At 47.2% G+C, this 14,158-nt stretch overlaps 1 protein-coding gene across 2 annotated transcripts in view; it reads right to left on the bottom strand.

Moving 5' to 3' along the window:
• Positions 1-12,050, bottom strand: part of PDLIM1 (PDZ and LIM domain 1) — a 39,459-nt gene extending 27,409 nt beyond the window's left edge. Inside the window, exon 1 of one of the 2 annotated variants that reach the window (XM_033148504.1) lies at positions 11,862-12,050. In XM_033148504.1, coding sequence (XP_033004395.1) covers positions 11,862-11,960 — 99 coding nt within the window. In that variant the 5' untranslated portion in view covers positions 11,961-12,050. The remainder of the gene's footprint in view (positions 1-11,861) is intronic. The other variant, XM_033148503.1, reaches the window with a different exon arrangement.
• Positions 12,051-14,158: the final 2,108 nt, after the last annotated feature.

Below are 14,158 nucleotides of genomic sequence, written 5' to 3'. Positions count from 1 at the left end.
GGCAAACCATGGTCCATAAACCACAGAACAAGTACTAGTGACAGCTCGTTGGGCTTGCCGATCAGAAGGTCGGCGGTTCGGATCCCCGCAACAGGGTGAGCTCCAGTTGCTCTGACCCAGCTCCTTCCAACCTAGCAGGAGTTCGAAAGCACACCAGTGCAAGTAGATAAATAGGTACCGCCACTGCGGGAAGGTAAACAGCCATTTCCGTGCACTCTGGTTTCCGTCACAGTGTCCCGTTGCGCCAGAAGCAGTTTAGTCTTGCTGGCCACATGACCCGGAAAGCTGTCTGTGGACAAACGCCGGCTCCCTCGGCCTGAAAGCGAGATGAGCGCCGCAACCCCATAGTCACCTTTGACTGGACTTAACCGTCCAGGGGTCCTTTACTTTTTACCTTAAGCTGCAGAGAATTAACCACGAACCCAAGTTCAGGCAACACACTAAACTAAGTCACGGTTTAGCTCAACCGGTGGAGGAGCAAAATGGCCACAATCTCCTCTTGCAGAGTTTATGCACTCACACTAAAACTGTGGTTTGGGTTACATCAACTCTACAAAATGAACTGGAAGATCCATGAGTACAGAGTATCGTGTCTATTACATAGCGGACTTGCAAACTCTATCAACAACAACTTTAATACTTGAGAAGGGAACCAGGTGATAGCAAAGAGGAATGAATTAAGCTGAACGCAAAGAAGATTTTTGTAAGCTTTTTATAAAATAATAATAATAATAATAATAATAATATACTTTATTATTTATACCCTGCCCACTCTGGGCGGCTCCCAACAGAACATCAATAGCAATAATTAAAAAGCAACAACAAACATTAAAAACTTCCCTAAACTAGGGCTGCCTTCATATGTCTCCTAAAAGTCAGATAGTTGTTTATTTCCTTGACATCGGATGGGAGGGCGTTCCACAGGGCAGGTGCAACTACCGAGAAGGCCCTCTGCCTGGTTCCCTGTAACCTCACTTCTCGCAGGGAGGGAACCGCCAGAAGGCCCTCGGCGCTGGACCTCAGTGTCCAGGCTGAACGATGGGGGTGGAGACGCTACTTCAGGTATACTGGGCTGATGCTGTTCAGGACTTTAAAGGTCAGCACCAACACTTTGAATTGTGCTCAGAAACGTCCCGGGAGCCAATGTAGGTCTTTCAGGACCGGTGTTATATGGTCTTGGCAGCCACTCCCAATCACCAGTCTAGCTCAGCATACAAGAGATTTTGAAAATCCTACTTAACCCTCACACCACCCCTTTAGCTAGATACTTATTCCTTGACAAATTCCATTTCACAAAGCATACTTTCATTAGAGCATGGGTAAGCAAACTAAGGCCCAGGGGCGAGATCCGGCCCAATCGCCTTCTCAATCCGGCCTGCAGACAGTCCGGGAATCAGTGTGTTGTTACATGAGTAGAATGTGTCCTTTTATTTAAAATGCATCTCTGGGTTATTTGTGGGGCACAGGAATTCGTTGATTCCCCCCCCCAAAAAAAATAGTCCGGCCCTCCCACAAGGTCTGAGGGACAGTGGACCGGCCCCCTGCTGAAAAGGTTTGCTGACCCCTGCATTAGAGCAACCTTACTCTAAGGTAGATTTTCACTCTGTTGCTTGAATGAGGACTTGCACTGAAATCTACTTTCACTGGCTTTGAAGGGAACGGGACAGGATTCCTGCATTGCAGGCGGTTGGACTAGAATAGATGACTCTAGGGGGCCCCTTCCAACTCTACATTTCAATGATTCTATCATCTCTGCCTTCATCAAGGATACTTTCTAAAGGAATTTCTTTGCAAACAACAAACCAGTAACAGGAAGACCTAGCAGCGCAAACGCAACCAGCATCTACTCCCCAGTGGAAAAAAACAACAACATACAACTGGACTAATGGGGAAAAGAAAAATCCATCAATCACCAGCTCGTGTTTTTTTTTTTTAGTTTCCCCTAGCTTTGGCTTTCACAATGGAATGATAGAATGAGTGGGAGACCACGGTTAAGAAAAGCACATTCATTCGCAATGAGCCACCTCTGAACTATGCATACCAGTTTGCCATTCCCACTGAACGAGATCCAAACATTTAAGACACAAAACATGGCACAGAAATGTTGTGTGTTTCTGGCTCCTGTGAATTCAGGCAATCTTGGCCTTCATTACTTTTCACAAGAGTAGAAACTTAAGAAGTAGTACAGTGGTACCACGGGTTACATACGCTTCAGGTTACAGACTCCGCTAACCCAGAAATAACGCTTCAGGTTAAGAACTTTGCTTCAGGATAAGGACAGAAATCGTGCTCTGGCGGTGCAGCGGGAGGCCCCATTAGCTAAAGTGGTGCTTCAGGTTAAGAACAGTTTCAGGTTAAGAACGGACCTCCAGAATGAATTAAGTTCTTAACCCGAGGTACCACTGTATAGAAAGGGGGCTCACATTTCTGAGCTGTGTCTGCTGAAACCAGAGGGGTTCTAGCAGCCATAAAACTTTGCCACATTCCAGTTTCCAACATGAGATGCAGATTTATTGTTATCACTGACAAGATGCCCATTAATTCATTCAAAGCAATGTCATTGGGTGGCATAGACCATTATCCGTAGATGCTGACTTCAAATGATTCTTTGCAGATCTATTGTTACCCCAAACAGTGTTCCACAGAGATGACCCACTACACCTCCTTCTTTTACTGAAATAACACCTGATCACTTCTTTAATTGTCTGGCCAACATTTTCTCTAGTTGTCTCCATGTGCAATTGAAAAGTTTCTGAACTGGTGAAGATGAGATGTGCTTTATGGGGAGCAGGGTGGATTTGATTTAAATCACTAGGTATATGTGTTATGTTGTTCTTTGTTTTGTAAAAACCAATAAATTCTTTAAAAAAATAAAAAATAAATCACTAGTCAGTAAGATTTGATTTAAATCACAATTTAAATCACTAGTCAACAAGACTTGATTTAAATCTTCTTTTTTGCAGAAAGACTCATTCTTGCTAGCATAATCTTAATATTTACAACCAGAGGAAGGTTTCATTTTTGGAATAATAAATTTTCAGAGTAGTTTTTACAGTTTTATCAAAAATTACTGATTTGGTTATACTATTAGAAATACATAGACAGGTAATTATGAAATTATTGTGAGGTTTAGTAAGTAAACTGTTTATATTTGGATAACTTTTCCGCTGTACATACTTGGAAGGAGAAAAATAATCATTTCCTTAATAACAATTTGACCATTTTATTTAACTAAAGCAATAACATTATAGTAGATGTATCCATGTTTGTTAACTGACGTGGTTAAATGTTTTTTGTTTATAACGAAAACCTTAGACTGAGTTTTAGCACACGTGAAGAACTTAAAACAAAGCCTTATTTCCTGATGAATAGCATTTGGACTATAATGTAACTCAAATAGAAAACTATCTTTAGAAAGATTTCGCTTCCAAAAGCATTTTATTTTAAAATTAAAAAATTCCTTCAAGTAGCACCTTAGAGACCAACTAAGTTTGTTATTGGTATGAGCTTTCGTGTGCATGCACACTTCTTCAGATACAGATTTTTATTATAAAAATCTGATTTAAATAAAAAAAAATCCAATCTAAATTTTAAAAATTCAATTTATTTTATTTTATTTTTTAAAAAATCATTGATTTTTATCCACCCAGCAAAGCACCGTCATTGGCTGGCATAGACTGTTATCTTCAGATGCTGACTTCAAATGATTATTTGCAGATCCATTATTACCCCAAAGCAATGTTCCATAGAGATGACCCACTACAAGTGGAATTAATTCACCTCCTTCTTTTACCGAAATAACTTCCGATCACTTTTTAAATTGTCTGGCCAACATTTTCTCTAGTTGACTCCGTGTGCACTTGAAAGATTCCTGAACTGCTGAAGATGAGAAATGCTTGATATTGGCAGACCAACTCTGTGTTACAAAGATGTCTGCAAACGTGACGTGCAGGCCGGCAACATTAACCCTGCATGTGGGAATCCCTTGCAGACGACCACAGTGCCTGCAGACAGTCAGGTTGTGCATCCACAGCAGTGACCAGAGGAGGAATGGCCCCTGGAAGGAGCACAGAGAGAAGAAACGCCTTGGTGCATTTGCAAAAGCAGACGCCTCCATCTGCCCCAGCTGCAACAAAACATGTCTCTCCCCTATTGGTCTCTACAACTATAGCAGGTGCTGTAACTCTCCAGTGGTTTGCCTTCAACCCCAAAGGTTGAATCATCTCCACTGTCTCCCGAGATAAACAGATGCTAATAGTAAACTGTTTAACTTGGCTGACTAAAATCATACTTCTAATTCAGTTTCGTTGGCACTGATTTCCCCCAAAAAACAACCATAATAAATACAGTCGTACCTTAGATCTCAAACACCTTGGCTCCCGAACAAATCGGCTCCCGAACGATCCAAACCCGGAAGTGAGTCTTCCAGTTTTTGAACGATTTTCGGAAGCCGAATGTCCGGCGTGGCTTCCGATTGGCTGCAGGACGCTCCTTCAGCCAATCGGAAGCCACACCTTTGTTTTTTGAACGGTTCCAGGAGTCGAATGGACTCCCGGAACACATTCTGTTCAAGAACCAAGGTACGACTGTAGTTTAAAATTCAGATGAATTTTAATACCTTATAATGTTTTTATTCAATGAGGTTACAAGGACTGTTACCACCAGAATACAGAATAATGAGAGTGAAAACTGGTCTTATCCCCCAAGTATTGTATACTGGACTATAACAAGCACAAGATAAGGTGGCAGGACTGTTTTTTATTTTTACATCTAAATTAAACAATAATGGCAGTCTGTGCCTGAAGCTGGAATAGTATTTGACTAAATCATCTCCCCATTATTTCACAAGCCGCACCCACTGTTTCCTTTGGCAGGCTGGAAACCATTCCAGTAACTCTCCATGTGAAAACAGCTTTCCTGTTTCTAACCTCCAGCTCTTTTAAAAGGCTGTAGTAGAGCTGTCTGCAAGCATGGCTTTTTTTTCTACTGAACAATAAATACCGGTAAATGAAATAAAAGTGTCCTGCCATCCCAACACTCAGGAGAACACCCTGGGCACAGAGCTCTTTGGTTGTTTGCTATAGCGGCAACCGCCCACTTGCTCTATAGAGGCAGTTACCATCTGCAGGGTTTACAGAACAAAAATAGCCATTATTGGTTTGCATACTGTATCCATTTAAATCAGGCACACACCCACAACTTGGCCCTCCAGACGTTCTGGGACTACAACTCCCATCATCCCAACTAACAGGACCGATGGTCAGAGATGATGGGAACTGTAGTCTCAAAACATCCGGAGGGCCGAGTTTGCCTATGCCTGATTCAAATGCATGGAAATAAACAATTCCTTTCGCTTGCGGGAACAACTCAGAGGCTGTGAAAGAATGAAGGATAACAACAGACAGAACTGGAGAACATCGGAAAGAATACGACATGCGGCGGAACTGAGACGATGATGAGCCTTTGAAAACTTGAAGCGTGGGGAGTCCCATAAAAATAAATAAATTATAATTTGGCAGAATATTTGGATTATATGATTTGCGCGTGTATAATTTGGCATATTTAATATGATTTGATTGAATTGTTAATTTGGAAATTTTTATAAAAATGATTTTTAAAAAGGAAATAAACAATTCCCTATGATCTGGCATGAGCTGGGCTGAAACAATAACGATTACACAGTCAAGTGATAACAAAATCAGGGTGGCTCAAAAACCCATCCATGAGTGGGGCAGGCCTTCTGAGGAGGGTGGGGGCAGGCAGTGGCAGAGCATATGCCTGCGCTGCCCAGGGCGGGGGTGCTTCCGAGGGGGGAGGGCGTAGCACAGAGGGTGCCCTCCCAGGCACGGGATAGGCGCTCGGGTGTCTGGAGCAGCGCACGTGCCCTGCAACCGGGGGCGGAGCAAGCCGCTCAAGGGGGCGGAGCGAGCCGCCCATGGAGGACATTCAAAGCGCCATCGGCCTGCAATTCCAAAGCCTCCCCCCAGCTGTCAAAACGAAGGGGGGAGGGGGAATGCCGCTGGCAATGCGGCGTAGCTCCCCCCTTACCCCGACGGCTGGAGATAGGCTTGGGAGTCGCAGGCAGGCGGTGAGCCGAATGTCACCCCCTCAGTGAGGGCACCTGGGGAGGTCCACCCTCACTGCCCCCCCCTTCCTATGCCCCTGGGGGCAGGGGGACTGAACCAGATGGGCTTTGGGGTCCCTTCCAAACCTACAGTTCTATGATTCCATGAGTTTCACCAATTGTGCCTCTTCCTACACAGCTGCTTGCAACGATTCTTCAACACCAACTTGGTTGGACTGGTCATGTCGTGCGGATGCCAGATTATTGTCTCCCAAAGCAACTACTCTATTCTGAACTTTAAAATGGAAAGCGTGATGCTGGTGGTCAACAAAAGAGGTTTAAAGACTCTCTCGAGGCAAGTCTTTAAAAAATGTAGTATAAACACCGACAACTGGGAAACAATGGCCTGCGAGCGCTCCAGTTGGAGAACCGCCTTGACCAAAGGTGTCATGGGTTTTGAAGATTCTCAAACTCAGGATGATAAGAGAGAAAGGTGCTAAGAGGAAGGTACACTTGGCAAACCCTGGACGTGATCAACTCCCGCCCGGAAACCTATGTCCCCACTGCGGAAGGACGTGTGGATCCAGTGGCATAGCTAGCCTCTGCGCTGCTGGGGGCGGCGACAGCGCAGAGGCACCCCCCTGGGGGAGGGGCACGAGTGCGTCGTGACGTCATCATCACGTGGATGCAGAAAGGGGGGATTTCCCCCTTTCTGAGGCTTTTTTTTCGGCGGGGGGTGGTGGCCAGCGAGGAGGGGATGACAAGTTTGACACCCCCCCTTCGCGGGTCCGACCCCCCCCCCGCCAAAAAAAAGCGGCGGAAAGGGGAAAAACAAGCAGAGCAGGGCTTGAATGCGCCCTGCTCTGCTTCCTTTCCCCCCTCCCAGCGTTTTTTTTTCGGCGGGGGGGGGGTGGCCAGCGGGGAGGGGGTGACAAGTTTGACCCCCCCCCCCGCCGAAAAAAAGCGGCGGAAAGGGGAAAAACAAGCAGAGCAGGGCTTGAATGCGCCCTGCTCTGCTTCCTTTCCCCCCCTCCCAGCGGTTTTTTTTCGGCAGGGGGTGGTGGCCAGCGGGGAGGGGGTGTCATGCCAGCGTGACACCCCCTCCTCGCTGCCCCCCCCCCGGCCGAAAAATAGCCGCTGGAAGGGGGAAAAGGCGACATGCCCCCGTTCGGGTCCGCCCATCGTGGCGGGGTGGGAGGGGCCGGCCAAAGTGTCACCCCTCCTCCCCTGGAACTAAGGGCGGCCCGCCCCCCCTTGCAACGCCCCTGTGTGGATCCAGAACTGGCCTCCACAATCGCTTATGGACTCACTGTTAAGACTGTGTTTATGGAAGACAATTTTACTCGGCTACGATTGATCGCCAAAGAAGACGACTGAAGAAGCATTGGGCAGTGTTAATTTTAAGGGAAGTAGCTCAGCATCTCTGTCGCTCTTGCATCTCTTACTTTCGTTCGGACTGCATTCGTATTTATTCTTGCACAAAATGGATATTCTTTTAAATAAATATTCCTTGCTGTTCCGTTAACCCAATTCAGAGACATGAGTTAGAGGAAGAGAGAGGAAGGGTCCCACTCATAATTCCCTGCCAGGTTCACAGGGCTTTAAAGATATGATCGCCATCAAGAAGTTATACTCCGTGCATCACTTGAGACTAAGCTACAGAACCTCTTCTGTGTCCACTGGAATTCTGAACCACCTGCGACTCCTTTCCCTTTCTTCCATATAAGGGTTTCATTATGTTTTTGAGTTGGGAAAAGGAAGGGGGAACGGGAAGCAATGGAGGAAGGCAGTGAAGGAGCGTCTTCGCCCTCATTGTTCAGCCCGAACACTGAGGTCCAGCTCCGAGGGCCTTCTGGTGGTTCCCTCCCTGCGAGAAGGGAGGTTACAGGGAAGTGGGCAGAGGGCCTTCTCGGTGGTGGCGCCCGCCCTGTGGACCGCCCTCCCATTAGACAGATGTCAAGGAAATAAACAACTATCTGACTTTGAGAAGACATCTGAAGGCAGCCCTGTTTAGGGAAGTTTTTACTGTTTGATGTTTTATCGTGTTTTTAATATTCTGTTGGGAGCTGCCCAGAGTGGCTGGGGAAACCCAGCCAGATGGGTGGTGTATTACTAAATTATTTTTATTTTTATTATTAGAGCTTCAATTGATGTAGCAAGGGGGCTGCCCTATATGAGCAGGGGAGAAATGTGCATTTTGAGCCCAGCAAAAAAACAACTGGCAGCTCACTTTAAGCCAGTGTTTTTCAACCACTGTTCCGTGGCACACTAGTGTGCCGCGAGATGTTGCCTGGTGTGCCGTGGGAAAAATTGTGTTTATTTGATTCCTATTCAAGAGAATTACTTTATAGGCACAGAGTTAAATTTTTTAACATTTTCTAATGGTGGTGTGCCTCGTGATTTTTTTCATAAAACAAGTGTGCCCTTGCCCAAAAAAGGTTGAAAAACACTGCTTTAAGCTCCTGATCACTCCTTTGAAGCCCTGCCCTTACCTGCCCCACACCTGATGTCAGGTATGATGTCATTTTATTCTTTTTTTCACCTAGGAAGAATAGCAGCTCCCTATTCCCATTCTTCGGACAGGGAATGGAGCCCAAGGTACAACTGAATTGGGCTATGCACCAAGATTTACCAGGCGAAAACTGTGTACTCATTCAGCTACCCATTTGGAAGGTTTTGTGTGGTGACCCACCAAAATAGTCCACCTATTTTTGTCGTGGCGAAGGGGCTTGAATTACTCAGGGAAGCTATGGACAGGTCAAGATGGACAGGTCATAGTGGAGAGTTTGAACCAAACGTGATCCACCTGGAGTAGGAACTGGCAAGCCACTCCAGTATCCCTGCCAAGAAAATTCCATGGACAAGATCAAACCTATCCATTCTCAAAGAAATCAGCCCTGAGTGCTCACTAGAAGGACAGATCCTGAAGTTGAGGCTCCAGTACTTTGGCCACCTCATGAGAAGAGAAGACTCCCTAGAAAAGACCCTGATGTTGGGAAAGATGGAGGGCACAAGGAGAAGGGGACGACAGAGGATGAGATGGTTGGACAGTGTTCTCGAAGCTACTAACATGAGTTTGGCCAAACTGCGAGAGGCAGTGAAGGATAGGCGTGCCTGGCGTGCTCTGGTCCATGGGGTCACGAAGAGTCGGACACGACTGAATGACTGAACAACAACAACAACAAATTTTTATGAAAACATACGCAGAACACAATAAGCCTTGTTTGTGCGGGTTCTCATTTTTTTTAAAAAAAAAAAAAAACCTGTAGATTTCTGGGGAGCAGACACAAAAACAGCATAAGGGTTCTATCTTAGCACAGAAATTGGTAGACACACACACACACACACAAAAACTCCCTAAGCAAATGTTCACCCTTTTTTCATTGTTCCCTCTGCTAAGAAAAATGGTTTCGAAACCAAACTGCTAGAAGGAGCCGGCAAATTACTCCACGGCAGATCCCATTTTGGAAAGTATGTGGTTAGGTGCTTAACAAAAAATATATATATGGATTTGTTTTCCGTAATCAAAACCCCTGTTTTGCTGAAAGGACTTTGATAGAGAGCTGGGCTGCTCCCGAGCATTAGCTCTGAATCAGGAGCCCATTGCCTTGTTTGAGCATCTTACCCAGAGCTCCATAATCTACCAGCAGCCTGGAATTTCAGCAGCAGAAACTAACCTTTTCGCCTCTGGCTATTTGAGGCTGGGAAAGAGAAAGAAGGGAAAGGTAAGCTCCTATTCACCCTTCCTGAGTCTTAAATAATCCTGCTTTTCAACTGGTGGAAGATCTCACAGCACTGTTGCTCACTCGGAATCATGGTGATATATTCCTAAAAGCATGCCTTGTTTTCTGAGAATAAGCTTCCCAATGTCTGATGTATCTCCTTGGGTTATACAGTAGCAAAAGCATTGCTCAGTTGAAGGCATTATGAGACAAATACATCCAATGTGGGCTGGGGAGAAACCAGAGAAAATCAGAAGATTCACTGCAGCATAAGCTTTTGCAGCCTCGGTCCTGTATCCCTGAAGGAGCGTCTCCACCCCCATCGTTCAGCCTGGACACTGAGATCCAGCGCCGAGGGCCTTCTGGCGGTTCCCTCACTGTGAGAAGCAAAGCTACAGGGAACCAGGCAGAGGGCCTTCTCGGTAGTGGCGCCCGCCCTGTGGAACGCCCTCCCATCACAGGTCAAGGAGATAAACAACTACCTGACATTCAGAAAAAACCTGAAGGCAGCCCTTTTCAGGGAAGTTTTTAATGTGTAATATTTTTGTATTTGATTTTTGTTGGAAGCCGCCCAGAGTGGCTGGGGAAATCCAGCCAGATGGGCGGGGTACAAATTATTATTATTATTATTATTATTATTATTATTATTATTATTATTGCAAGTCACTCCATGGACACTTCTGGCACAAGACATCATTGTAAGGTGCCACAAGAAGTGTCATTTAATTGTCATCCCCCCCCCAAAAAAATCATTTTCAGATGGTGATATCCAGTGTTACATCATACTTAAGAGCAGAATAATGAAATCAATGGAATTAAGTAACTTAAATCCACCAATTCCAGGGGGTCTTCCTTGAGTATGACTGTCTGGCAAAGCATTAAATGCTAGAATGGATTAGTTTAGGCCACCCTAAATCTGTGAGTACCAAGGGATTGGAGTTTTTGAAAAAGCAAATTACTTTTATTATCAGTCAATAAAGGTGGCAAAGGGGATGCCAAGAACAGTCAGAAATATATGTTTTTCCTACCAGAATGATGGAATAAGTACCTGTATTTACAGCGAGTGCATTTGCTACAATTCCTGGCCATTACCCTAATGAAAATGTGCAGGCAGGAATATTCAGACAATGATGAATACTTTTGTCAACAGTGCTAGTTGATACCTTGTGTAACAGGGGGGGGGGGTGTCTTTCAACCCTAGGGACAGAGATTAGCCCCCACCGGGGCACAGCCAAGCAGCTGTTACTGCAGCACCAGCCACTCCCCAGGTCTCAAGGAGGTGCGGCACCTCCCAGAGCTTTCCTCTTTCCCCCAACTTTGGCAATCTATCAGGCAAGTACAGACAGCACTCCGGGGAAGCTGAAGGAAGCAGCCACCGGAAAAAAAAGTTCAGTCCCCATTTAAGGGCAGAAAACTGTCAGTTTATTTCAAATACCATTGTGATCTGCAAAATGTAGGCTGCAAAAATTTGGGAAATTTGGTTGTTTTTTAACCACCCATGTGGCCGCAAAGCCCATCACCTCCGGGCATTTGCTTTCGCCCTTCCATGTGCTAACACGCCTCGGATCACCAGCCCAATATCTGCAATGGATTTGAAAGGGGATTAGACAAAATCCCAGGAAATTCCAAGGAGCTGGGAGCATTCCTCGCGTTTTTATCAACGGATAGAGCTAATCGACACCTCCAGACTCGCGGGCACCACCGTGCGCCTCTGAGCACCAGCTGCCAAGGAGCAAAGGCCGGGGGAGGGCTGCTGCCGGCCGGCTTCCCAGAGCCCCTTGGCCGGCGGATCCCGGCCCCGATCCCGGATTTCTCTCCTTGGGTTCCCCAGCCCGAGAGACCCCTGCTGAAGACTCAGAAGAGCTAACATTCAAGCCCGTCTGAGAATTAGAGCGTCCTTCCCTAAAAAGCGGGGGGGGGGGGGCACCCAAAGGATCCGGCTCGGGGCGCGAGAGTTGCAGTTGGCGACGCAGGGCGTTCTGCACATGTTCAGAGGCGCTCTCTTCCTCCCCCTTCTGTCTCCCCGGCAATCCCAATACAGGTTTCTCTCGTAAATTTCGGGGCTCCCTGCTTACCCTGGATATGGTGAGCGGCTGTTCGAAGTCTTTGCCCCCCACCAGGCGGAAACCCCAGGGCGCCGGCCCTTGGAGGACGATGCGGTGGGTCTTGCTCATGGTGCTTTGCCGCAGGCTGCGCGATCCGGCCGGCGCGGCGGGGCTAGGCTGCTGCGCCCCACCCCGGGGCGGGGACTCGGGCGGGCCCGGAGCAGGCGCCGAGCGGGGAAGGAGCCGTTCCCTGCCCTAGCCGGACTGACTCCGCCCCGGGACGCGCCCTGGGAGGGCTCTTTTTTGCGCGTGCCCGGCGTCACCTTACCTGATGCCACCTCGCCAAAAGAACAAAGGAGTCCGATCCGAAAGCCGCGCCCTTTCCAGCCGGCAAGCAACTTTCCCCCCGCACCCGGATCGTTTGGATGCGCGAGGTGTTGGTTCCAGGAACGCACGCGGAAGCAGCTGCGCGCAATTACGCACAAGCAATGTTGGGGACAACCTATGGCCACGCAGCCAAGAGGGGTGCTGCCTGGGAGCTGGGAATTTTGGCACTAGCAGTCACGGGATCGCGGCACAAGGGTGCTTCTGAGCATGTTCATCAGCTCATGAGGCGCACGTGGAGCTCCTCAACGCGGGAAGCAAGGTAGCCCATCTAGGAGAAGGAAAATTCTAATCCTAAACCGCCTTTGCCTTGCGGGATATCTTCTGGAGAAGAAAAGGCTAAGGAGGAAACCCTACACAAATCCAGAGTGGGGTCCCAAATGGTTGGATGGCATCTTGACTTGTACACCTTCTGGCAACTCCTGCAGCCCAACTGGTGCCAAACGGTATTGCTCCGCTTTCATGGGCGTAGCCAGCGGGACAGCTGCCCCCCCCATCAAAATAAATAAGTAGAAATTCTTAACTAACTGACCAACTGCATCACAGATAACTCAGTTGTGCCTCTCTCCCCAAGCCTGCCCTTCTAAAATAAATCCTGGCTACATCTATGTCTGCTTTCCTTTGGACCACCTCAGGCCAAGAGGGGAGACTTGTCGTCTGGGCAGTCCAAACCTCCATACACACTGCCCTGGAGAAGTCACTTCCGTGCTGCTAATGAAGCAAAAACAACACAGGAGGCAGTAGTTCTCTGCACCCACAGTCGGCGCTGTGAATCTGCAGTGCTTTGGCTTCACCCCAGAAGTCACACTCCGTTGTCCCAGAGCTCATTCAATTGGACCCGCTACTGTGGAGTAAACCCTAAGTTGTACATATTTGTGAGAGGTTTGTTCTGCAGACAAACCAAGTGCCTCCTTGGCATGAACGTAAATGGAACACACCCTCGACACAGATTCCTGACAGATTCCCACCTCAATTTCTGCAAGCCGTTATCTTATTTTGACTGTTGTAATTGCCACACAGAGAGGTCCGTGGCCTACAGAGGTTTCAGGCAAAGCAGGCTAGGTGGACCCTTTCAGCAAGTAGTATTTTGACAGCTTGTCTACTCTGGTGGTTGCAGAGTACAAGTTATGGCGAGACATTCAAACAACCCTGCTCCGTAGAGGCCCCGCTATAAAAACCAAACGGAGCAAAAAAAAAAAAAAAAAAAAAAAAAAAAAAAAAAACCAGTACAGTGGAACCCTGTTTGTCAAACAAATCATCTCCCAAACGCCGCAAACCCAGAAGTGAGTGTTCTGGTTTGTGAATGTTTTTCAGAAGCCGAATGTCCAACACGGCTTCCGAATGAGTGCAGGAATGTTCTGGGCACCACAGTTCAAGAAGGATACTGACAAGCTGGAACGTGTCCAGAAGAGGGCAACCAAAATGGTCAAAGGCCTGGAAACAATGCCTTATGAGGAACGGCTTAGGGAGCTGGGTATGTTTAGCCTGGAGAAGAGAAGGTTAAGGGGTGATATGATAGCCATGTTCAAATATATAAAAGGATGTCATATAGAGGAGGGAGAAAGGTTGTTTTCTGCTGCTCCAGAGAAGCGGACACGGGGCAATGGATTCAAACTACAAGAAAGAAGATTCCCCCTAAACATTAGGAAGAACTTCCTGACAGTGAGAGCTGTTCGGCAGTGGAATTTGCTGCCAAGGATTGTGGTGGAGTCTCCTTCTTTGGAGGTCTTTAAGTGGAGGCTTGACAGCCATCTGTCAGGAATGCTTTGATGGTGTTTCCTGCTTGGCAGGGGGTTGGACTGGATGGCCCTTGTGGTCTCTTCCAACTCTATGATTCTATGATTCCGTGACTTCCGAATGAGGGCAGAAAGCTCCTGCAGCCAATCGGAAACCACGCCTTGGTTTTCGAACTGTTTTGGGAGTTGAACGGAATGGATTAAATT

This window comes from Lacerta agilis, chromosome 5 (assembly GCF_009819535.1).
Source record: "Lacerta agilis isolate rLacAgi1 chromosome 5, rLacAgi1.pri, whole genome shotgun sequence".
NCBI lineage: Eukaryota > Metazoa > Chordata > Lepidosauria > Squamata > Lacertidae > Lacerta > Lacerta agilis.
The sequence above is the reverse complement of the archived record's forward strand: the minus strand, read 5'-3'. Positions and strand labels throughout refer to the sequence as shown.